The 25987-nt window shown below is 44.3% G+C and overlaps 1 protein-coding gene across 1 annotated transcript in view; it reads left to right on the forward strand.

Annotated features, from left to right (window-relative positions):
• LOC135205549 (cullin-3-like) overlaps nt 1–25987 on the forward strand; it is a 130587-nt gene that overhangs the window by 37215 nt on the left and 67385 nt on the right. Inside the window, 1 exon segment of the mRNA XM_064236310.1 lies at nt 8506–8703. Coding sequence (XP_064092380.1) covers nt 8506–8703 — 198 coding nt within the window.

The raw sequence follows: 25987 nt of genomic DNA on the forward strand, positions 1-25987 counted from the left end.
ATAATTTAAGAAAGAAACTTATCTCTGAATTAAGTTCCATTCTGCAACTAAAACTGATGAAATCAGTAAGATGAAATCAGATGATATTTTACAAATGTAAACTAAATCAGAATACAAATGGCAGATTGCTCCACTCATAATAATAATTCGATAATATGGTAATAATACTTGCAATATGATTAGATACAATAAAACAACAGTTTGTTCATGAAACTTACTTGGCAGATATATATATAGCTGTATTCTCCGAAGTCCGACAGAATTTCAAAACTCGCGGCACACGCAGTGGGCGGCCAGGTGGTAGTACCACCCTTCCGCCGCCTGGGAGGCGGATATCAGGAACCATTCCCATTTTCTATTCATATTTTTTCTGTCGCCGGTCGGTAAAACACCTGTTTACAGACCTCCGCCCAGGATTTTGGATTTTGACTCGTTATAAGTATCTGGATTGACTTTTGGTTTTGACTCTGGATTGTTGATTGGGAATAGCGATAGTGGACTGTTTTTGGATTTTTGGATTGGCTTTTCTATGAACGTGATGTCGGGATCAAGTTCAGTGAGCTTCAGAGTGTGTGTGAGAAGTGATTGCAAGGTGAGGCTACCGAAATCATCGGTAGACCCCCACACAGTATGTATGGGGTGTAGGGGGCATGTTTGTTTGCTGGTTGATCGTTGCATTGAATGCAAAAGTTTGACTGAGGATGAATGGAAGGTGTATGAATCCTATCGGCGTAAGTTGGAGCGCGATAGGATCAGGAGGTCTTCCTCCAAGAGCGGTTCTACGAAAGGTAAGGGAAGTAACATTTCTCCTATTTTAACACCAGTAGAATTTGCTTCACCTAATCTGTGGTGTTGCCATGAGGGCCCTAGTTCTGTGTCTGGAGAAGGTAATGCCCTTTCTCTGATTCTAGAGTCATTACGCACTCTAGAGTCCAAAGTGTTGGCCCTTGAAAACGGCTCTAGTAAAGTGTGTGATCGTGCCCCTAGTGTTGTGGAGGGGGCGTCAGATCGGCCCCATAATGCCTCTAGGTCTAGACCTCTGTCGGACTCCCAGAACTCAGGGAGTGGGCATGTCGAAAGCCGCAAGAGGGTTACGGGGGCTCCCCACCGATCTGGCGTCCCTTCGGCAGGACCGGTTGCTACTTCCCAGGCTGCCAAGGAGCGTGCTCAGGCTTGCATCCTTAAGGACTGTTTTTGTACAAGTAACTTACCCAGCAGATATATACTTAGCTATAGACTCGGTCGTCTATAGCTAAGTATATATCTGCCAGGTAAGTATGTACAAAACTTTATTGTATCTTAACATATCATTTTTCGTCCTCCGAGGCGCCCTCGCGCAAGGGGTGGAGCGCTCGGAGTGACTCGCGTCCGTTGAAAAGGACTTTTCCTAGGAGGACGCTTTACGTCCCCTCTCTCCGCTCTCGTTGCGGTCTTCGCCTGCGTCGTATGACACGTTTCCTCCACAGAAGAGAGGTAGGACGTCGTCCGAGGAAGACGCTGAGAAGCGCTTTCTCCTCGCGCCTCGGAGAGGCAGGTTGCTTTGCCTTTGTACCTTTGCGGAAGGAAGGAGGCGTCCCCCCGCCCCTCGTCTTCTCGCAGGCGCAGCCCTTCACCTCCTCTCGGTTCTTCACCTACGAAGAGTATTCTTGCGTCGCTTCAAGACCAATTGTCGGCCTAAATGGGTCGGAAGACTCGCCCAGCAGCAGTTGAATCTAAACGAAGGAAGGACGCTAGACTGCCTGTCAAGAGGACGAGGCAGTCTCCTTCTCCGTCTCCTCAGTTCGGTCTCTGTCTCCGCCCGCACGTCACGTCGGACGGCCTTTGAGGACGCCTTGGATGGACGCTTTGAAGACGCTCAGCAGGAGACGCTTTTGAAGGACGCTCGTATGGGATGTTTTGCTTGACGCTTTGCCTGTGGAGAAGGCTTTCGAAAGCGCTCAGAATGACGGCTTTGAAGCGAAAGCTGGACGCTTGAGCGTGAAACGTAAGGACGCCCCCCCCTCCTCGAGAGAGACTAAGAGTAACCTCTCTTGACGCGCAGCGCGGTCAGGACCCTCTTCGTGGTTCGAGCTCTAAAGATCGACAGAAGGTCGGTCGCTTTGAAGAGGCTGATGTTAGTCTTCCTCGAAAGCCTTTGTTGAAGGCTAGACCCGTTGGGCGCACGCCCTCTCCAGAGGTTCAATATCCTTTGCCTCTTCGGGAGGAAGGAGAGCTTAGTAGTCCGGCGGACTCAGTGGAGGAAGAACAGCCGTCAGTTTCGTCGGTTTCCGACTACAAGGTGCTGGTTCGTCTTTTACGTTCTTTGTTTGGTGAGAAGTTCCAGCCTGCAGCTCCTAAGTCTCCTCCCTCTCAGTTTTCGTCTTCGAAGTCGGGCAAGGTTTTGGAAGTGGTGGAGATGAAGACTTCCTTGTCCACTAAGAGAGCATTCAAGAAATTGCAGGATTGGATGGAACGTCGGAAGGATCAGGGCAAGTCGACTTTCGCCCTTCCTCCTTCAAGACTCAGTGGGAAAGGCGGCATTTGGTATGAGACCAAAGCTGAAGTAGGAGTTAAGATCCCGTCTTCTTCCCAAGGGGACTTTGCTAGTCTGGTAGACGCCCAAGGAAAGATACCCTTTTATCGTCCGCTAAGATTTCGTGGACACCAACGGAGATCGACCATCACATGAAAGGTCTGTTAAAGACTCTGGAAGTCTTTAACTTCCTAGACTGGTGCCTAGGAGTCCTGGATCTTCAATCTAGGAGTCCTGATTCTTTGAGTCTGGGGAGCTGTCCAATGTGTTGTCATGCATGGACAAGGCCGTCAGGGATGGTTCGGAAGAGTTAGTGTCTCATTTCGGCACTGCTTTCCTCAAGAAGAGAGCGCTTTTCTGCAATTTTACAGCGAGGTCTGTTTCTGCATCGCAGAAAGCAGAGCTTCTCTTTGCACCTCTTTTCGAGCAATCTCTTCCCCCAGGCTATGGTAAGGGACCTGGCAGTGAGCCTACAGAGAAGGCTACCCAGGATCTCTTGGCCCAGTCTTCAAGACGTCCCGCAGTCCCTACCACGTCGTCGTCTGGACGACCTCCTAGGAAGGTTAAACCCTTTCGTAGCGCTCCTCCCTCGAGAGCTGCTCCTCGAGGGAGAGGACTTGCAAGAGGAAGAGGTTCCTTCAAGCCTAAATCCTCTAAGTGAGAAGAAAGTCCTTCAGATGCCTGTCGGAGCCAGGCTAAAGTTCTTTGCGGGTGCGTGGAGAGAGAGAGATACAGATACGTGGTCCCTCAAGATAGTGGAACAGGGGTACAAGATCCCCTTTGTGGACCCTCCTCCTCTTTCTACGACTCCCAGAGATCTTTCCCCGTCGTATCAAGGGGAGAAACAGCAGGTTCTTTTAGATCTTTTGGATCAAATGATCATGAAAAGAGCGGTGGAGCAGGTCTTAGACCTGGGGTCACCAGGATACTACAACAGACTTTTCCTGGTACCAAAGCAGTCGTCGGGTGGCGTCCAGTCTTGGACGTAAGCAGCCTGAATCTTTTCGTAGAAAAGAAAAAATTCAAGATGGAAACACCTCAGTCGGTTCTAGGAGCCTTAAGACGGGCGATCTGGATGGTGTCCTGTTGGACCTACAGGACGCATACTTTCACGTGCCCATCCACCCTCTTTCAAGAAAGTTTTCTGAGGTTTTATGCTAAGGGACAAAGTTTGGCAATTCCGAGCCCTTTGTTTCGGTTTAAGCACTGCTCCGATGGTATTTACCATGCTCATGAAAAACGTAGCGAGATGGTTACATTCTGCAGGAATAAGAGTGTCCCTGTATCTCGACGATTGGCTGATCAGAGCATCGTCAGAAGAAAGGTGTCTGAAGGACCTTCACTTCACTTTGGCCTTGGCGAAGTCCCTGGGACTTCTGGTCAACCTCGAAAAGTCGCATCTGACCCCAACACAGTCCATCGTGTATCTGGGGATTCAGATGGATTCAGTGGCTTTTCGAGCGTTTCCGTCCCAGGAACGACAGCTGCAAGGCTTAGAGAGAGTTTCGGCCTTCCTGGGGAAGGAAGCTTGCTCGGCGAGGGAATGGATGAGTCTGCTGGGAACCATTTCCTCGCTGGAAAAGTTTGTTTCCCTGGGAAGACTACACCTCAGACCTCTCCAGTTTTTCTTAGCAGACGAATGGAGAGTCAGAGAGGATCTGAATGCGACCCTTTTCATCACCAAATCGGTGAAGAACCATCTAAGATGGTGGTTAGATCCTTGGAAGTTTCGAGAGGGGTTGTCCCTAAAGCTTCTGAGCCCAAGACCTAGTGTTGTTTTCCGACGCCTCGGGTGGTCGGGTATGGGGAGCAACACTGGGAGGGGAAAGAAATGTGTCAGGCACCTGGAGGGGGGAACAGGTGTCCTGGCACATCAATGTAAAGGAACTACGGCGGTTTTTCTGGCGCTACAGTTCTTCCAACAAAAGGTTGCAGAGAAAGTAGTCCAAGTCAACTCGGACAACACCACAGCCCTTGCGTACCTAAAGAAGCAGGGAGGTACACACTCCCGTCCTCTTTTTATTTAGCGAGGGAGATTCTGTTGTGGGCAGATGCGAGACGGATAAGGATCCTGACGAGATTTATCGCAGGAGTCCAGAACGTCAGAGCAGACCTTCTCAGCCGACAAGATCAGATCCTGCCGACGGAATGGACGTTGCACCAGGACGTCTGTCGAGAGCTCTGGAGACTGTGGGGGTGTCCGTTAGTCGACCTATTTGCGACGTCGAGAACAAAGAGGTTGCCTCTTTATTGCTCCCCTGTGCTGGATCCGAGCAGTCGCGATAGCGCTCTGCTCTGGGACTGGACGAACCTGGACTTGTATGCCTTCCCGCCATTCAAGATCATGGGGGAAGTAGTAAGGAAGTTCGCGGCATCGGAGGGGACGAGGTTGACCCTGATCGCCCGATGTGGCCCGCGAAAGAATGGTTCACGGAGGTAATGTCATTCATCATAGACTTTGTTCCGAGGGACATTGCCCTGGAGGAAAGATCTACTCAGACAGCCCCACTTCGCAGATATCACCGAAACCTCTCCGCTCTGGGTCTGACTGCTTCAGACTATCGAAAAAGGCTGGCCAGAGCGAGAGGTTTTTCTAAAGCAGCTGCAAAGGCGATCGCCAATGCTAGGAGAACGTCCTCGAGAGCTGTTTACCAGTCGAAGTGGGCTTCCTTCAGGGCATGGTGTAGAAAGGAGGGAATTTCCTCTTCCACTACCTCTGTGAGCCAGAAAGCCGATTTCCTGCTATTTTTAAGAAATGTACAGAAGCTGGCTGTCCCGACCATCAAGGGATATAAGAGTATGCTGTCGGCAGTCTTCCGACACAGAGGACTAGACCTGTCCTGATAACAGGGATCTTCACGATCTCCTGAGATCATTTGAGACATCCAAGATACCTCAGGCGAGGCCTCCTTCTTGGAACTTGGATTTAGTCCTAGACTGTTAATGTCGAGTCCTTTCGAACCTCTACATGAAGCGTCTCTTAGGAACTTGACTAAGAAGGCTCTTTTCCAAACTGCTCTGGCGACGGCGAAGAGAGTTAGCGAAATTCAGGCCATTTGTAAGAGAGTGGGCTTCAAAGGGGACAATGCTGTCTGCTCTTTGAGTCCCACTTTCTTAGCAAAGAATGAAAACCCGTCGAACCCTTGGCCAAGGAGCTTTGAAATCAAGGGTATGACAAGCCTTGTGGGCCAAGAACCTGAGAGAGTCCTGTGCCCTGTCAGGGCTCTAAAGTTTTATGTCCACAAGACTAAAGAAGTACGAGGTCCCTCAGATAATCTCTTGGTGTTCGGTTAAACGACCCGCGATATACCAAATTTGATCCAAGAACGCTTTGGCATTCTTTCTGAGGGACGTCATTAAAGAGGCTCATTCGTCTTCCACACAGATCGATTTGAGCCTCTTGCAAGTGAAAGCTCACGAGGTCAGAGCTGTCGCAACCTCGCTTGCCTTCCAAAGGAACATGTCGATCAAGGACATCCTTGACGCCACCTTTTGGAGGAGCAATTCAGTATTCGCCTCACACTACTTGAGAGATGTGAGAACGATATACGAGGACTGTTGTTCTCTTGGGCCATACGTTTCTGCAGACACAGTCTTGGGGGCTGAAGGTAGCTCTCTCCCTATCCCTTAGTTAGGTTTAGGTTAGTTTTTAGTTGTTGTTGTGTTGGTTGTGGTGAGGCTTTGGTGAAGACCTCCCATCTCTTAGCTTAGTGTTCAGGGGGTCTTGGATAGTTGGTCAGGTGGTGGTCAGTTGCTTCGTTGCCCTCATTTGTATGGCTCTATGCTCTTGTCACATTGAGGTCACGTCCCCGTTGACAGAGCATCCAGAGCGCACCAGCACTACAGGTCTCCACCTGGCTGGCAACTCTGATTAAGCACAAGCAGGCTGAAGTGACAGTAATCACAGAGTCTACTTTGCTAACAGGTGAGGAACCAAGGTGTATATCATCTACTTAATTTAAGTTTCCTACAAATCCTATTCTGTCTCTTCCCACCATCCGAAGGTGGGATTCAGCTATATATATATCTGCCAAGTAAGTTTCATGAACAAAATGTTATTGTTATAATACAATTAAGTTTGTTCATACTTACCTGGCAGATATATATAATTAAGTGCCCACCCACCTCCCCTCAGGAGACAGTGGCACTGATAAAATATGAATAGAAAATGGGAATGGTTCCTGATATCCGCCTCCCAGCGGCGGGAATGGGTACTACCACCTGGCCGCCCACTGCGTGTGCCGCGAGTTTTGAAATTCTGTCGGACTTCGGAGAATACAGCTATATATATATCTGCCAGGTAAGTATGAACAAACTTAATTGTATTATAAAATTAACATTTTTTTTTTAAATGATCATTATTCTCAGTACACAACTATTACGTATTCAACTTTTGCCATTCTCTCTCTCTCTCTCTCTCTCTCTACTTCTCTCCGTCTCTCTCTCTCTCTCTCTCTCTCTCTCTCTCTCTCTCTCTCTCTCTCTCTCTCTCTCTTTCTTTTATGTGATGATGCTCCATCCTCCACTAAGAATTTCCAACTTGCTGTAACTGTCGAATGTTTACTAAGAGTTGTGTTGAAGTTATCACCTTGTACCCTGCTGATTCTCAATGGTGGCTTCCAAAAGTAAAAAAAATAGAATACATTTGTACTCATTCTTCATGCAATGGACACCTGAAGAAAGAAACCCAGCAAATTAAAGCTGCAGGTTAGAGCTGAGACTGAATAAAATAAATAAAGAGCAGGTGAAAGTTATGTCGGGAACTGAGAAAATCACACTTGATGCTTTTACAATCAAGAATTGGGCACGTTTTAAGCTCAACTTAGTTAATTTACAAGAAAAAGTATCTCCGAATTACATCTCTTCTAGCAGCTAATGCCAAAAAAGATATCAGTAGTAGGTACTCAGCTGGGATTATGAGAATATAAACAATATCAATTGCTAATGGCGTAGGATGACAATGTTTATATTTTGAAATACATTTAAATTTTGCTAATGATTATTCCCTCCAGAAAATAACTAGGTTCATAGAGCTTTTTGATTTTTAGAATTACGGAGAGAGATCGTAAACTTGTACCAAAGTGAGAGCTCGCTCATCCTAACGTCTAATTATGGTAATTATCCACGGTTATTAGTAGTACAGTATTTTGTTGACAGTATCAATAGTTGTGTTGCTAGTGATTCACTTGAATTACCTACGGTTTTTTACCATTATCACATGTTTTATTTACAGTGTCGATAGATGTGACGGTAGTTAACTATTGATGCAACTATCGACACTTCAGGGATTAGCCTATCATTGAAAATCTCTGCTGGATTTAAGGTCTGCTTTTCATACTCGGTGTATAAGGGAGTTTTTTTTTAAGGTTAAAAGGTTGCCTTATACGCTGGCATATACAATAAATTGCTAATATAAAAATAGCTTTTTTTTATAATAAGATAAAGTTTTATATACATATTTACCCAGTAATTACAAATAGAGCCTGCCCTCCTCCCCTTACATGGACATCAGAGCATAAGCAAAATTGAGCTTTTGGCTAAGTTGTTCCTCTCTTGCCCTGAAAGTTGGATGGGCCCAGTCACCTATACTATAACATAAGACGATCGCTACCGCAAATTTTCAAAACTTAAGCTGCCATCAAGTTAGAAACTCTAAACTAAGTAATTACTGAGAAACTCTATTCAGCTAAGTAATTACTGGGTGAGTATATATAAAACTATTTTTTTATTTTGTTATATAAATTTTATTTTAGCCATCTGCATCCATTCCAGTTCCATTTTCTTTGTACAACTGTGGGGTTTTCTCCCATTTTCACTTATAGATCCTTGTACTTCATCTGAGTCAAGTCTTCCATTTCTCTTTATTTTGCTGTCCAGCTGTGTGAACTCTGTTTTACTTAAACAGTCTTAAAGTGCTGAATGGCTGAAATTGTCATATTGTCATAGTGCCTAAATTTCATGAATCAAATTTAATGAAAACTTTTCTCCTTTAGATGACAATGGATGAGCGATATGTGGAGAACATCTGGCAGTTGCTCAAAAATGCCATTCAGGAAATTCAGAAGAAGAATAACAGCGGCCTTAGCTTTGAAGAACTTTACCGAAATGCATATACTATGGTGTTACATAAGCATGGGGAGAGACTTTACACTGGCTTGCGGGATGTTGTCACCCAGCATTTGGAGAATAAGGTTGGTTTATAACAGTTTATTATTATCTTTATTATGGCTTGAGTTATGATTGTATGGTCCGTAGTACAGTTATATAAGTCATTTATTGTGCTTCACATTTTTAGGCATGTTTAAAGATAATGTTTAAAATATGCCATGTGGTTTTCCTTACAGAACAGTATTTGAAGATTCTTGTTCACAGCAGATCTATCAATCATGAAATGTCCTACTTTTCTGCAAATTAAATCAGTTGCACAATTGGTGTTAGTTTCCAAGATTAGACCCCTTTAGTGTGCATGCCCAGGCCACTTAGATGACACCTGGATTTTGTCCCATTATTTTGTGCTACTCAGCTGTGTACACACATTATGTTGCTCTCCTAGCGTTTAGCTTTTATAGCTTTTTTTTTTCTTTTTGTATGCCATAATTTTTCCATAGTGATTTGTAGGTTTTATTTTGTATAATTTAAGAATTCACTGTGCCAGTGAGAGTTTGGAAGATTGCAAAAGAAAAGTGAGAACACAATTTTTATATGATTATCCAGTCTGCTTCCGTTGCCTGTCTCAATAGGATAGACTGTAAATGTACTCGGCTTTGTGTTGATGAAACTGGTTTGTTTTTCGGATTTTAAAAATGTTATTTGAATGTTGGATCGGCATGAACCTGTAAGGTAAGAGTTGCCGTAATAGGCTTTATTCAAGTTTTGTTGACCCTCATGAGATATATGTATGGCTGAGGGAAGGATTATGTAATTGGAATAAGTGATGTGAACTGTAGTCTGATGAAATCATATGGAAATTAGTTGCGAGCAAAGAGAGCTTGTTAGTTTGTAGAAACAACATAAAACAAGAGGATAGGTCTCGTAGGACTTGTGTATGTTTTGTCTGCTTCCCCTATAAGTACATTCGACCCCTGGTATTTTTTGGGGGAAGGGGGGGGGTTGTCTGTTGAGGTTGTGGTAGCTAAAATCTGCATATACTTAGAACCCTTCTAAAAATGCTGATAACTTACCAAGTAATTACATAGCTATGATTCCCTAACCTACAGCAAATTAAAGATTCAGAATTCACATTGTGGCTCTTCTTTCATTTGTGTGTACGTGGGCATTTCCCACCCACTATCCAGTATATACTTAGGGAAACAAACTACCAAAAAGTTAAAATTCGTTTCCTGCTGGCTTCCGAGTAACATCAGGAAATTTTCCCAGGTACTTCATTGGTTTTCAGTTGGTTGGTTGCCAATACTTGGTGAAGTATTTGAGATTGTTGTTGTGGCTTTCTTTGATCAGGCGATTACCCTTTGTGATTTAACTTTAGTAGCTTTATTAAAGTTAAAATGTCAGATACTAGCTTATCTAATGTTTGTTTCTGTTCTGAGGGTTGTAAATAGGTTAACAAAATTTACTTACAATTCTCATACTAAATGTATTTGATGTAGAAGACAGGAATGTAGTAAGGATAATACTTGCCCAGCATGTCAAGTTTGGGAGGGTAAAAAAATGGAAAACAATGTAATATCATCTAGATAAACTTAAAAGATATAGAAAGAGGAAGAGCTTAGCTTCTCACATCCTGAGTCTTCCTACTTGACCACCTTCTAATCCAGATTCCTATGATTCCACCCTACATGCCATTATCAGCCTCGATTCAAGGTTTGACTGTAATTTTGTATCTATTTCCAATATCCTTATTGAAATGGGGTCTGCTATTAAATCTCTTGTGAATGTCCATCCCACTAGTGCTCCCAAATAGATGTCCCTGTCCCACTCCCCCCGCACCATAGAGAAGGCTGGAAAGGTGTTTTCATGCATCAGCTTTTGTCAGATTCTGATTCTTCCAGCCCTGACAGGAAGCACCCTTATTATCCTGCTTCATTGCAACCTCTCAGGAGACATCCAGAACCTGAAGTTTCCTCTCCTATTGCAGTTAAGAGGTACAGAGAGGTTAGCCCAAAGCCTTCCTGCAAGGAGCAGTCCTTATCCCCTCATCAGTAGTTGGGAGACTGTCCTGAGCACCCAATTTCTTCACGCAAGTGCCTGACTGGTGACAAACATCAAGCGCCTGCTTTCTCCCAGCACACTTAAGAGCACTTGGCCCCAACTTCTGAGCACCTGGTGCCCTCTTCCGAATGCCTGGTACCCACTTCTGAATGCCTGATTCCTGCTTTTGAGCGCCCAGCGATAGTGTTCGAGCGCCCACTGAGGGCCTCCGGGCACCCAATGACAACTACTCCTATGTCTTCACCTACTTCAGTGCAAAGGGATACCTCATTAGCTCCTCTTCAACAGCAATTAGTAGAGTTTAAGGGGTTCTTGAAGAAGACAACTTCAGTTCCTGAAACTGTAAAGGTTAAGACTTTATCATTGATCTCTTCAGAGGAAGAAGAGGTTGCTCAGGAATCGACTCTTCCTCTGCTTATTCCACTCTGTTGAAGTTTCTGTTGGACACATTCCCAAACTTTTTCGTTTCTGCTATGCTGACTTCCCCAGCTTCTACTTTCCTTATGAGGAAGCATTCTATGGAATGCACCAGATTGCCTAAGCTAGTGCTTTCTTCTTCATCCAAGAAAGCCCTTTGTGAAGTTCATGACTGGATAGCCTCTAAGAGAGAGCAGGGCAAAACTTCATTTGCTTCTCTGCCAGTAAGCTGATGAAGATGATTTATATGTTCTATGCTATACCGAAGAAGCTCCTTCCTTGGGAGTCTGCCTCCTCCCAAGGGAACTCATCTGTAAAAGTCATGTTTTTGTCTCCTGAACTTGACCACCTTGTTAAGAATATTTTAAGGTGTTTGAGATTTTGAGTTTTCTTGATTGGGCAGTAGAAGTCTTAGTGTGAAAAATAAGAGGACTGTCCAACTCTTGTGGAAAACCTAGCCTCTGATTGGTTGGGCATACTTTCGTGTGCTGACAGGTCTGTAAGAGTTTGCCTCACTCTTCTCAGTGGAAGTGTTGAAAAAGAGCGAGCTCTGGTGCTCTTTTTCTTTGAGGGGTATCTGACACAGAAGATGGCTTTTCTTTTTGCCTCTTTGGATAGGACACGCCTCTTTCCGCAAGTAACTGTCAAGAAGAACCTCTTTCCGCAAGTAACGGTGAAGGAGATCCTTTCAGACTTGAAAAAGAAATCTACGACGGATCTGGTAGCTCAGTCCATGAGGCGTCCAAGACAGCCTACTCCCTTGACAACTTCATTCTTTTCTCCCTTGTTGATGCAGCCTTTTTATTGGGGAAAACAGGAGACACAACCAAGGGCCAGGTCCAACCTGTGACGTCCTATGAAGTCTGTTAGGTAGTCCTCTGTTAAACTTAATCCGAAAAAGTTATAACTTAGTCCACTGTAGGAGCAAGACTCCTGCTAAAACTTAGTCCACTGTAGGAGCAAGACTCCTGCTTTTTTGGAAGGAGTGGGTGCAAAGAGGAGCAGAACCATGGGTAGTCAATAGGGTGGAGTGCAAAATAGGGGTTTTATACATTTAACTTACCTGTCAGATATATACTTAGCTATTTGACTCCGTCGTCCCGACAGAAATTCGAATTTCGCGCACACGCTACCTGTAGGTCAGGTGATCTACTTACCTGCCGCTGGGTGGCAGGACTAGGAACCATCCCCATGTTCTATCATATTTTTTCTGTCGGCCATACTGGCAACATCGTTGTGGGTATCTCCGGCTGGATTCGTATTTTGCATCGCAATTGATCTTCGTTTGGACTTCTCGGTGACGTATTTGCATTGATTGTACTGGCATACGCGATTGTGGACCGTTTTTGGAATTTGATTTGGATTGTTCAACATGATGTCTGATTCTGGAAATGTGGTGAGAATGTGTGTGAATGTGGGTTGTAAAGTTAGGATGCCGAAGGCATCGATTGATCCTCATACTATTTGCAGGAAATGCAGGATGTATGAATGTTCTTTTGGTAATACTTGTAATGAATGCAAGGATTTGAGTGAGGAAGAATGGAAATCTCTAACCTCATACGTGAAGAAGTTAGAAAGAAACAGGGTGAGGAGGTCTTCTTCCAAACCTTTATCTAGTTCTATCGGGGTTATTAGTAATATATACCCTCTTCTCCTTTTTTTTACTGCCCCATCTAATGTACCTGCTCCTTTATTAGAACACACAGATTCGGCATCTGAGATAGCGAATCTTAAAGCCGCCCTTCGGAAAATGGAAACCAAAATGGCGGCCTATGAAGGTAAGCAGTGTGATTATAGTGCTGTGGATAGTGATATAAGTGTCCCCAGTGCAGTGAGGGGGCGTCTGATTGTCTTCCACAACGCTCCCAGGCCTAGACTCTTTCAAGCTCCCAAGCCCAGAGGAGAAGGAATGTCGAAAGCCGTAAGGAGGTTGTGGAGGATCCCCAACAGTCAGACGTCCCTTCGGCATTTTCTGTATCGCCACAGAATGCCAGAGAACGTTACAGAAAAAGCGTTCTGCCTGAGTGTTTCTCCTCCTCGAGAATTCCTCACCTAAAAGAGGTGGAGATCGGCGGATCTTTCTCGACCCCTTAAAAGACGTTTGGATGAACCCAGATTACTTCTAGTCCTGAGCGTTTTCAAGAGGAGGACCATCCAGTAATTAAACAACCGAGGGTAGACAATAATGAAGAGACTAAAAGAATCCTTCGCACTATGCAGGATTCCATCACTTCTCTTGTGGGAGTTCTGTATAAAGACCCTCCCAGAGGAAGACGATTTCCTGCCTATTAAGAAGTCTAGGCTATCGAGGGTTCAGACTCGCCATAGTATTTTGTCTTCCTCTGATTTGGAATCGGATTCATCAGCCTTGCATAGGCCGAGCAGGATCCGTTCTCCTGTCAAACGCAGGCACGAGACGCCAGACAAGAGCGTCGAGTTTGCGAGACGTGAAACGTCAGCCAGGCGCGAGCGTCAAGATAGGCGCGTCACGTCAACCAGAAGCAGGACGCCTCCCAGGAGCGAGGCTCCAGGCAAGAGCCAGGACGCTACGAGGCGCGAGACGTCTACAAAAAGCAGGACACCTCTCAGGAGAGAGTCGTCAGGCAAGCGTCAGGACGCTCCAAAGCGGTTGACGCCAGCCAGAAGCATGACGCCTCCCAGGAGCGAGGCGCGAGGCAAGAGCCAGGACGCTTCGAAGCGCGAGACGTCAACAAGAAGCAGGACACCTCTCAGGAGAGAGTCGTCAGGCAAGCGCGAGGACGCTCCTAAGCGGTTGACGCCAGCAAGAAGCAGGACGCCTCCCACGGGAGCGGCTTCTCCTGATAGAGAATCGGTCAGGAAAGAGCGATCTCCTTCTAACCTGGAACTAGAAGAGATTTCTGAGGAAGAAGTTTCAACTAACGAGGGACTTTCCAATTATAAAGTTTTAGCCTCGTTACTTCTAGAGGAGTTTGCGGATTCTCTTAGTCCTGCAGCTCCTCCTTCGCCGAGATCTCTGTTTTCGAGCACAAAAACCCCGAAATCCTCGGCTTTCTTAAAGATGAAACCGGCGATCTCAATGAAGAAAGCCCTCCAGTCTTTAGATTCGTGGCTTTTATCTAAAAAGGAAACTTTGAGAACGGTTTATTGCTCTCCTCCCTCCAAACTGACGGGTAAAAAAGGCATTTGGTATAAGACAGAAGAGGCGATGGGATTGATGCTCCCTTCGTCGGCAGATTCAGATTTCTCGAGTCTTGTAGAGTCTGTGAGAAGACAGTCTCTCAATTCAGCAAAGGTGTCATGGAGTATGTCGGAATTAGATCAGCACCTTAAGGGAATTTTTCACGTCTTAGAGGTGTTCAACTTCTTGGATTGGTCTCTTGGGGTGCTGGCTAAGAAGACGAGTGAGCCAGATTTTCTAGATCCAGAAACTTTGCACAGTGTCCTATCTTGCATGGATAAGGCTGTGCAAGATGGTTCTGGTGAGTTAGCGGCTCTTTTTGGATCTGGAATGTTAAAGAAAAGATCTCTTTACAGTTCCTTTCTGACGAAAGGAGTTTCCCCTTCTCAGAGGTCCGCTCTATTATTCGCACCTCGGTCAGAACATCTGTTTCCTTCATCTTTAGTGAAGGATGTTGCGAGATCCTTGTCGGAAAAGGCTACGCAGGACCTTCTTGTACAATCTACAAAGAAAAGTAGACCTGCAGTTAAGACTCAGAAGAAGGTGGCTCGGACTCCAGTGGTGCCCTTTCGTGGAGCCCCTTCAACTCGATCAACTTCGGAGAGAAGACCCTTCGACAAGCGAGGGAGGTCTTCCTTCCGCTCTTTTAAAAAGAGCAAATAGCAGCCATGTCCTCCAAGCACAGGTAGGGGCCAGACTTCAATACTTTCTGGATGCCTGGTCCGTAAGAGAAGCAGATCCCTGGACTCTGTCTGTCCTACAGAAGGGGTACATCATTCCCTTCGTAGACAGACCTCCTTTGGCAACATCTCCAAAGGATTTGTCGACGAGTTACAAGGACCCTGGACTGAACGAGAGACTACTTCAGACGGTGGTGTCGATGAGGGACAAGAATGCAATAGAGCTAGTGCAAGATCCTTTCTCCCCGGGGTTTTACAACCGCCTTTTCTTGGTTCCAAAGGCTTCGGGGGGATGGAGACCCGTCCTAGATGTAAGCGTCCTGAACAGGTACGTGGAGAAAAAGAAGTTCTCCATGGAGACTTCAGCTTCAGTTCTGTCTTCCCTACGTCAGGGAGATTGGATGGTATCCCTGGACCTTCAGGATGCTTACTTTCATGTTCCGATTCACCCATCGTCAAGAAAATATCTAAGATTTGTTGTTCAAGGACAAATCTTCCAATTCAGGGCCTTGTGCTTCGGCCTATCGACCGCCCCTCAGGTATTTACGTATCTGATGCGGAACGTGGCCAAATGGCTTCATTTAGAAGGGATACACATCTCAATGTATCTCGACGATTGGCTAATCCGGGCCAAGTCAGAGAAACGGTGTTGGAGGACCTACAGTCTACTTTGAACCTAGCAAAGACGTTAGGATTACTCGTGAACCTCGAGAAATCGCAGATGATCCCCAGTCAGAACTTGGTCTATTTGGGGATTCGGATGGATTCTCGGGGTTTTCGGGCTTTTCCGTCCCAGGAAAGGATTGCTCGGGGATTACAAAAAATCTCGAGCTTCCTAGAGAAAGAACGGAGTTCGGTGAGGGAGTGGTTAAGTCTTCTGGGAACCCTATCCTCACTAGAACAGTTCATTTCGCTAGGAAGACTCCACCTTCGCCCTCTTCAATTCTTCTTAAGAAGAATTTGGAGTTGGAAGAACGGACAGCTTTCGGACACTTTCAGTATTCCTCTGGAAGTAAAGAATCATCTGAAGTGGTGGATTTTTCCCTTAGAAAAGAACGAGGGCTTGTCTCTAGAAGTTCGGAACCCAAACCTAATCTTGTTCTCAGACGCTTCAGAGAAGGGATGGGGAGCGACTCTAGGGACAAAAGAAATATCAGGCCAATGGAGGAAGGATCAGCTAGACTGGCATATAAACTCCAAAGAACTTTATGCCGTTCTTCTAGCTCTAAAAGCCTTCGAGAGACAGGTGTTAGGTCAAGTGGTACAGGTCAACTCGGACAACACCACAGCGTTGGCCTATATCAAGAAACAAGGGGGAACTCACTCTCTTTCTCTGTTCCATATAACAAAAGAGCTGTTGTATTGGGCAAAAGAAAAGAAAGTGACTCTTCTCACAAGATTCGTGAAAGGAGAGAAGAAGAACATCAGAGCAGACAGGCTAAGCAGGTTAAACCAAGTTCTCCCCACAGAATGGACCCTTCACATTCAGGTGTGTCAAGCTCTGTGGTCCCTGTGGGGCAGTCCACATATAGACCTATTCGCCACCTACCTATCCCCAGAAGGATAGAGAACTTTTGCTCCTTAGTGGAAGACCCGAGAGCGATAGCGGTGGACGCCATGCTACTGGACTGGTCAGGCTTAGATGCCTACGCCTTTCCCCCCTTCAAAATGTTAGGAGTGGTGTTAAGAAAGTTTGCGGCATCAAGAGGGACGAGACTAACACTCATCGCTCCCTTTTGGCAGTCTCAAGATTGGTTCACAGAGGTACAGGAATGGGCAGTGGACTTCCCAAGATCTCTTCCACACAGGAGAGATCTTCTCAAACAACCCCATTTCGAGAGGTACCATCAAACCTCCCCGCTCTCGCTCTGACTGCCTTTCGACTATCGAAAGACTTGTCAGAGCGAGAGGCTTTTCAAGCAAAGCTTCAAAAGCAATTGCTAGAGCCCGGAGATCTTCAACTATTCGGGTCTACCAATCAAAATGGGATGTATTTAGAAGATGGTGTAAGAAGAATAAACTGTCCTCTTCCGGTACCTCTGTGACCAACATAGCTGATTTCTTGATTTTCCTTAGGGAAGAATCAAAATTATCAGTTTCTACCATTAAAGGTTATCGAAGTATGCTTTCGGCCGTATTTCGAAACAGAGGTTTGAGAATTGCAGAAGATAAAGACCTCCACGATCTTATTAGATCTTTTGAAACCTCAAAAACCTTTTCTCCTCGCACTCCGAACTGGAACCTAGATGTAGTTTTGAGATTTCTATCATCTAGTAGATTTGAACCTCCTCTCAACGCGTCGTTTAGAGATCTAACGAGAAAATGTATTTTCTTGTTGTCGTTAGCGACTGCGAAGAGAATTAGTGAAATACACGCTCTAGATTCTCGAGTAGGATTTAAGAGTGATGCGGCAATTTGTTCTTTCCAGACTCTGTTTCTGGCCAAGAACGAGAACCCCTCTAAACCCTGGCCAAAGAGTTTTGAAGTTAAAGGACTTTCAAATCTAGTAGGAGAGGAATTAGAAAGATCTTTATGTCCGGTTAGAGCTTTGAAGTTCTATTTAAAGAAGAAGAATGAACTAAACGGATGTAAACAAAGCCTGTGGTGCGCAGTTAGGGATCCTAGTAGACCCATGTCAAAAAATGCATTAGCATTCTTTGTGAGGAGCATTATTACGGATGCTCATAATGACTGCACTGAAGACTCTTTCAGGACTCTCCGAGTGAAGGCTCATGAGGTTAGAGCGGTAGCCACTTCATTAGCATTTCAGAAGAACATGTCTTTAAAAGACATTGTGGATGCGACTTACTGGAGGTGTAATTCAGTGTTCGCATCGCACTATCTCAAGGACGTTAAAGTAACATATGAAAAGTGTTTCTCTCTGGGTCCTTTTGTATCAGCCGATACAGTGCTGGGGCTGGGAGCACATAACGATCCTTAGAAAAATTTGTATTTGTTCAAAATTTTGATAGTACATAGATCTACCTTGTGAGACGAGTTGTTGGTTTTTTCTGCTGATTAGTATGCTTGCTGGCGCACGGACGTCCGAGCTTGGATCAGTGGGGGGAATCAAGAGACGTCTTACTGACTAGATTGTACAAACATTTTTTTTTTAAATTTTATTTTTATTTTTGTACTTTACTGTACGAATGTTTGTGTTTCGAGTTTGTGGTCGTTTGCAAGAGGTTAGGGGATAACTTCTGGCAATCTTAGAACTAACATGGATAGGTTGAGGTGATCGGGATCGATGTTGTGCTCCTTGTATAAGGTCTTGTCAAGTAAGTGGATAAGCACCCATTGACGTAGTCCTTCCAGGATCTACCAAGTAAGCGGGTAAGACCCCTTTGGCAGAACCACAAGAACTCTTAGCCATAGATCAATATCTCGCTGAGGCTCTTGAGACTGTCTAGACTCCTGGATTGTATTCATGAAGTCTTCAGTCTAAACAGGTAGGAACCAAGGTTTTATTTATTTATTACCTACAACGATAGTTGTGATTCCTGTTTGATTCTATATTTAGCTGTCTCTTTCCCACCTCCAATGGTGTGAATCAGCTAAGTATATATCTGACAGGTAAGTTAAATGTATAAAAATGATATTGTTATGATACAATAAAGTTTTATACATACTTACCTGGCAGATATATACAAAATTATACCCACCCTACCTCCCCTCAGGAGACAGGCGGTATAGAAAAAATATGATAGAACATGGGGATGGTTCCTAATCCTGCCACCCAGCGGCAGGTAAGTAGATCACCTGACCTACAGGTAGCGTGTGCGCGAAATTCGAATTTCTGTCGGGACGACGGAGTCAAATAGCTAAGTATATATCTGCCAGGTAAGTATGTATAAAACTTTATTGTATCATAACAATATCATTTTTCCACTTTATTTCGAAATATGATGTCCACTAGTGAAAAAAAGATGCTATGTCCTATCAAAAGACGTACGTCCAAATATCAGGTGCGTAAGTTAATATCTCGAGGGGCCCATAGGTAATGAAGATTTTGAAAAAAGCCGAAATATTGCAAATTTGTTTTTATTTATAACTATGCTTTGTTGACCATCATGGAGAATATTTACAATTTCTAATAACAGAGATATCTATATTTTTCTTCCATTGACATGTTAAATAAATTTACTGATTCCAATGCATAATCAAGTGACCGACCATAAACATACAGTTTTGAATCGCTTTTACTGTGCTTAATGTCACGTTGTATGATAAGTATGAAATGAGACATTTTTTCAAGTAGTACCCTGTAATTAACAAAGTTCAAAAATTTGTTTCAATGGTATACATATATCTTTTGTACAGATCTTAGTTTATTCTGGTTTTAAGTAATGCTTAACAGAGTAATCCAGAACCCACCACGATGAGGTGGCTGTACTTTGGGTTCCACCCATGCCCAATCCTACCATCTAAAGATACAATTTTATTCAATATCAGTCTTTTAATTACTAAATTTCTAAAATTTGACTTAGTTTCAAAGATAGGCATTCCATTTTCTAGATTCAGTTTTTGAATGAATGAATCCATCTCTTGATCGGGACAAATTGAGGATGAAGCTTCAGTAACTAACTTCACACATCTTTCCACAGCCTGAGTATGACAAGGTTCATGTGCAAAGGCTATCATCTGCTTAGACTCTTATCAAATCTTCCATATCTTTGTCTGTGAGCTTGTGGGTTAGTGGTGGTTCTGTAACTTCCATATCTTAACAGGAAATCATTGTAGTGTAATCAGTTGCTTCAAAATTTAGGGTAGGAACCTTGAAAATCATTAGAAGAGATTTACCTTTGTATTGGTCTCTTGCCTTTTAATGTGCCTCCAAGAAAGTTCTTGAATGTGGCTTTGTTCATCATTAATCATGCCCAATAAGATATTTTCAGGATGTGCATAAAAGGCATTGCGCTGAATAACAGGGTGAATAATTTCTTTTACCTTAGCATAAAATGATTTTGAAAGTTCAGTGGTCTTAAACAGATTTTGGACTCCATATTCTGATGAGGAATGAACTTTATTTGTAAACCACATTAGGGCATACACTTTCATTATATACTCAACAATTACTTTCATAGTCTCAGATGGATTTTCTGTGGAAACAAACAATCTTAATATGCGATTTGCCATTGTAAGCCGAAGAGAATGGGGTAACTTTCTTGGATTTAGGGCTAAATCTGTTGAACAGTGCCTTTTGACACAGATTGATGACTGTCATACAAATATTTTTGATCTGTGCCTAACTCTTCTCTGTTAACAAATGGTAAATAAGATGGAATTCTTTCAAATTCACTGATTCGTAGCTTTTCACATCCTTCAAGCCTTTTGCCCATTTCTCTAATAAAACCACTTGGTCCTATTTTTATCAATAAAATGGCCAAGAGGAAGCTCATTGGCATGCAACAGACACAAAAACCGATGCAAAGGCTTGTTTAGTTTCAGTTCTTATTATTATCAATAGGGGTTAGTTTTTCCAGACCTCTGAGTCTCAGTTTCAGTTCTAAAAGTCTAATAACACCTCCCTTTGGTCCTGTATTAACAGCAGTACCATCACAACCTAAAGCTATAATATTAGTGTGCTGAATTTAGTTAGTATCAAGAAAGTGTGTGATACCATCAGAAATTGCTCTTGCAGCCAAAAACTAATGGAAAATTGTTAATAAGCAACCAAAATACTATAGGAAATTGCAGTTTCCAAAGAAGTTCCTCTCCTAAACATGTTCTGCAAAAATTTCAACGGCATCATTGCATTGCAAGAAACGGTCCTCTGGCCACATGACCTTGTCATCTGTGATTCAATTCATGAAGACTTCAGAACCTTCTCGACTTCATCGATGCAAGTTACAGATCAAATCATAGCCGGTCGCCGGAAAGGGGGACTTTCTTTCCTGTGGCACAAATCGTTAGACAATATGATAAAGGTGATGACCTACAGGAGTGACAGATTGCTGGGGCTTCAAGTGACAGTAGGGAACTCTAAAATCCTAATAATTAATGTTTATATGCCATGGGAAAATAACAATAATTTTGATCATTACTGCATGATCTTAAGGGTGTTACACAGTATTATTCAAGATTCTCCTGCTGATCATATTTGTATATTAAGGGACCTTAATGCTCTCCCCACAAAACAATTTTATAATCAACTTACTCGGTTCTGTCAAAATCATGCTCTCCAAATTAGCGATGTAATGCTCCTCCCTCCCTCCTATTCATATGTACATAATAGAGCGGATGCAATTACAACCTCCTGGCTGGACCACTGCATCTCATCTCCACAACTTCATGATTCTATTATGACCTGCAATATTCGCTACGATCTTACAGCGGGCTACAATCACATCCCATTACAGGTGTCATTCAGTACCCCATCCCTCCCTACCATGAACCCACTAACTGATCGCCCACCAGCGGTAAACTGGGATTTTAAAAACCAACAGAAAACCGGATACTTTAGGGCGACCACGGAAATCAGGTTGCGGTCAATAGTTCAACCGGCAGACGCCCTACTTAGTACCAACACAAATTGTAGAAATGACCACCACAGGAGGGATCTGAATGAATTCTATTCGAACATAATCTCCGCTTTGCTTGCTTCGGGCAGGACTGCCTATAGATTTTGTCAAGGTAATTCTCGTAATATACCTGGTTTCAATGACTTGGTTAAAGATCTGTATACATACTCACAAGAAATGTTTTAACTGTGGAGGCAAAATGGTAGCCTGAGGGAAGGACACACTGCATTACTAATGAGGCAGGCGAGAGCGCAATTCAAACTTGCTCTTAATCACTGCAGGTTAAATGAAAAACAACTAAGAGCCGATGCAATGTCTAGAAACTTAGAATCTGGTGATTACCCTCGTCTTTGGAAAGATATCCAGTCCTTAAATCCCAAAACTAAAAAGCTATCACAGAGAGTAGGGGAAGCAGTCGGAGACGAAGCTATTGCAAGTATGTGGGGCGGTCACTTCAACAATATCCTGAATTGCATAAATGATCAATCATCCCGAAGGGATGTAGAAAACCTCCTTACTGACAACATTCAATTTCATTTTGCAGACCGTATTACGCCAGGTAACATCAGCGATGCCATAAACAGCCTACCTAATAATAAATCGCCCGGCTGTGATGGTCATCCTGCAGAGGCTTTCAAATTCTGCCACCTAATAATTTACATTTTGCTAGCTGCCCTATTCAATGCGTGCATAATTCACCAGTTTCTTCCAGACTCCCTACTCTTAGTTCACTTGATACCATTAATCAAAAACAAGCTAAAGGATGCAGCTGACCCTGGCAACTACTGGCCGATTGCAATTACAACAATCACATCGAAGATACTTGAGTCGGTTCTTCTTGTGAGACTTCTCCCCTTTCTACACACCACTGACAACCAGTTCGGATTTAAAGAAAACCACTCGACTGACACCTGCATCTACATACTGAAAGAATTCCTGATAACTGGAACTTGCCCTGTTATGGCGCCATAAATTGCCGATTTTATGGTGCTAGACAATCCCCATAAAACCAAATTGCTGATAACTGGGGACTGCCTGCACTCCTGTATTTGATATTTTTTAATATACAAATCCACAATTTGTGAGTGCCTTGCATGCTGCCTTCCCCCAGCGTGTGCTAGGGTCGACAGCAAAGGGCGTACTATTCACCCTTATCACATCAGCACGCCCTTTGACTATAAGGGCGCAACAGTATATTTTGTTTTTTTTTTTTCCCCGCTGGCACTATCAGAAGTTTGTTGGGAGGAAAACTTGGAGCATTGGGCCTCAGTTTTTCTCTCCTGGTGTTCTTTCCTTGTGCCGTTTTCCCATTCAGGAAATATATCTCTGTTGCTCTCTTTGCCTGTTTGTTGGGCAAGGAGGCACATTTGTTGGTGATTGGGTGACTTATTCTCGGGGGTCCCCTCTTGCGTAAGAGGGCAGTGCCGTATGGAATGAGAGGAGTCTCATGTTCTTAATTACCTTTTTTTTTTTTTTTTTTTTCTTATTGACAAGGAGGAGTCATAGGACACAGCAGTAGATGGATGGATATAACATTGTGTTGGTTATCCTAACCTTCAGGAGTGTACCTGTGACACACTACTATGCTGCGGCACTGCCTCTTTATGAATGTAGTTCCCCTGCTGTGCCTTCTGTTAGATTTCTATTGTTGCCCTGATGACCCGTCAGTGGGAAGCTTCAACTGTGCCTCTGGTCCCAGCTGCCCTGTGGCTCCTGCCACTGCTATTAGTGCTTCCTAATCACCTTCCTGTAGAAGTAGTCCTGTGGAAGAAAGATCATACTTCACTGCCCTTCCCTTCTTTTTCTGAAGCTTGAGGAGGTCCCGGAAGCCATATCTGCCCCCTTCGGCCAAAGAAGAGGAAGGCTGTCCCCCCCCCCTCTCTCTCACAAAAAAGTCTTCCTGCAGGTTTTCTAAAGGGCAGCCTCCTCCTGAGGAAGCAATGGGATCTCTCGTCAGCTCTTCCCAACTTTTGGGTTCAGGAACTGATGCACATGCCCTTGGATTTTGTGTTTCGGGAGCTGTGGGAGTGCAAGCTTTGGTTTGCATTCCCATTACCTGCCTGTCTAGGAGTTCCGCCGGTAGACGGGCGCTGTGTTGGGTGCTCATTTGCAAGTTGCTGCGAGTGCTCATGGTTTTAATGAATCGCAAGCATCCCGAGCTGCTGACGAGGAGACCTCTCTGTCCCAGTTCAGGCATAGGGCAAGAGAAAGGGCAAAACATTCATGTTTTTCATCTCTTCCTACCAGCACTGCCGCTACCGTTAGCACTCACTGAGTGCTTGCCAGTGCTCGGCAGGTTCCCACCTGGTGTCTCGATTCTGAGGATTCGAATACCTGGAGAAACTGAGAGGAGGTTCCCTCTGAAAGTTCTACAGAACTTCCAAGGGAGTGCTTCTTTCCGAGGAGGCAGTGGTTTCTCTGTGTGGCTCTTCCTGCCCTTGGCCAAGGGAGGATCCAATTTGCGTTTTTGGGAGCCACGAATGCGCGATCTATAGAAGTCGCACTCTCAATCCAGCTCTTATATGCCTGTAACTAAGATTGGTTCTGTGTCTGTTCCTATTTGATTTCTTCGGAAGTTGAGAGAGGACCACTCCCAATGATTGTTCATACAAAAGTCAGGAGTCTCGCTGAGCACTTGGATTCTTTGTAATCAGGGGCACTCGGAATGTGAGATCTCCCTATGATTGTTGATACAATATTCAGGAGTCTCACCGAGCGCTTGAATTCATAGTTTCTGGTGCTCTCTGAGTACTCAGATATTTTGGAGTTGTGAGCACTTGGAAGGCTAGAGAAGACCACTCCTGATGATTGTTCTTATGAGATTGGGAGTCTCGCTAAGTGCTTGAATTCTTTGGAATTTCTGGCGCTTGCTGAGCGCTCAGTTTCTTTGGAATTCTGAGCACTCAAGCGAGAGAAGAAAAGACACTCCCGATGATTGTTCTTACAAGATTCGGAAGTCATGATTTTTCTTACTAGATTCGGAAGTCTTGCCAAGCACTTGAATTCCTTGGAATTTCTGATGCTCTCTGAGCATATGAATTCCTGGGAATTGCAAGCACTCGGAAGTCAATAGAAGACCGCTCTCAATGATCGTTTTTACGAGATTCGAATCTTGCTGAGCACTCGAATTCCTTGGATTTTTTAGAATCATGAGCATTTGCCAGGTGCTATATGGACTGCCTGGGATTTCACGGAATCTTGGGTGTTGGGTGTTTCTGAAGCAGTACGGGGGAGTTTGCTCTCTAGTTTGGGTTAGGAACACAGTGGGAGAAGTGCTGAGACACTTAAGTGTTTCGATAATGCCTGCCAGCACTTTTTAGGTGTTCGGTCAGGTTCCATCCTTGTGTCTTGGACCTTAGGGTCCGAGCACGTAGGACAGAAGAAACAATCCCTCTATGAACTTCCTTCTTGATGAGCTTTGGCTACGAAGGAGGCTAGTGTATAGTGGAGGAAAGCAACAGTTCTTAGCAGACGTGAAGCACTCATAGTCCTGTTACTTGACCTGCCCAGTTTACGTAATTCAGCTAAATTGAGTGCGCGCCCCTGGCCGGGAGGACTTTTGCTTTCCTCAAGTAGGTGCTTTGCCATGGCATAAGCACCCTCCTTCCCAATACAGTCACCACAAGTTGATCACCCATGATCTACCCCTCCTGCTGGTCTTCTAACAGGATGGGTAGGAATGCACTTTCTCATTATCAGTTCTCTTGTAACCCCTCGGTTGTTCCGAGAGGTACAAGGTGAACAGAGAGAATTCTGATGAGCTTGTCTCTTTTTTGGAATTCAACTACAAAACTTAGTACATATCTCAAGATCAATCCTCGAATTATCTTGTCCTGCACTTGTTTAGTCGAGGAAAGTTTCGTTGGGTCTTGTCAAATAGGACCGCCACTGCCCCTGTGAATAATCTTTTCTGCTTGAGGCCATTGTTCTTCTAGGAGAGTCAATGGTTTTTGTAGCGGCTTCGCATTCCTTGCTTTTGAGGGTGTTCTTGATTAGATAAATACATTTTCTCAAGACAAGGAGTTCTTTCCGAGTTTTGAGACGCACAATTCAGCTGTCTTCCCCCCCTCAGTTGCCGCGACAAAAACGATTCTTCTTTACCAATCTTGGGTCTTACATTGTTTTTCTCGTTGCCATGAAGGGTATAACCTGGGGGCAATTCTGGTGCTAAGAAAAGGGACATTCTCCTAATTCAGCTCTCCAGTCTTATAAGTCCCGATGTTGCTCGACCCTTAGGAACAAGTCTTTATGGTGCCATAAATTGCCGATTTTATGGCGCTAGACAAGTGCCATAAAACCGGATTGCCATTAACCAAGTTCGCCAATAACCGGGGACTGCCTGTAGTTTTATATTCTCGCTAAATGTGTCTGTTATTAGATGCACCGACAAGTAATAGGCGCATACCTGTAGGACCATTGTCTTTTGAAGTGTGACCGAGACGATACGTACCTCCTCATCAATATCCTGAAACTCAAGGCAGCCTTTCAGGCCTCCCGATGGTTTTGGGACTTGATTTTCAGACACCTA

The sequence above is a fragment of the Macrobrachium nipponense genome, chromosome 24 (genome assembly GCF_015104395.2).
Source record: "Macrobrachium nipponense isolate FS-2020 chromosome 24, ASM1510439v2, whole genome shotgun sequence".
In the NCBI taxonomy this organism is placed as follows: domain Eukaryota; kingdom Metazoa; phylum Arthropoda; class Malacostraca; order Decapoda; family Palaemonidae; genus Macrobrachium; species Macrobrachium nipponense.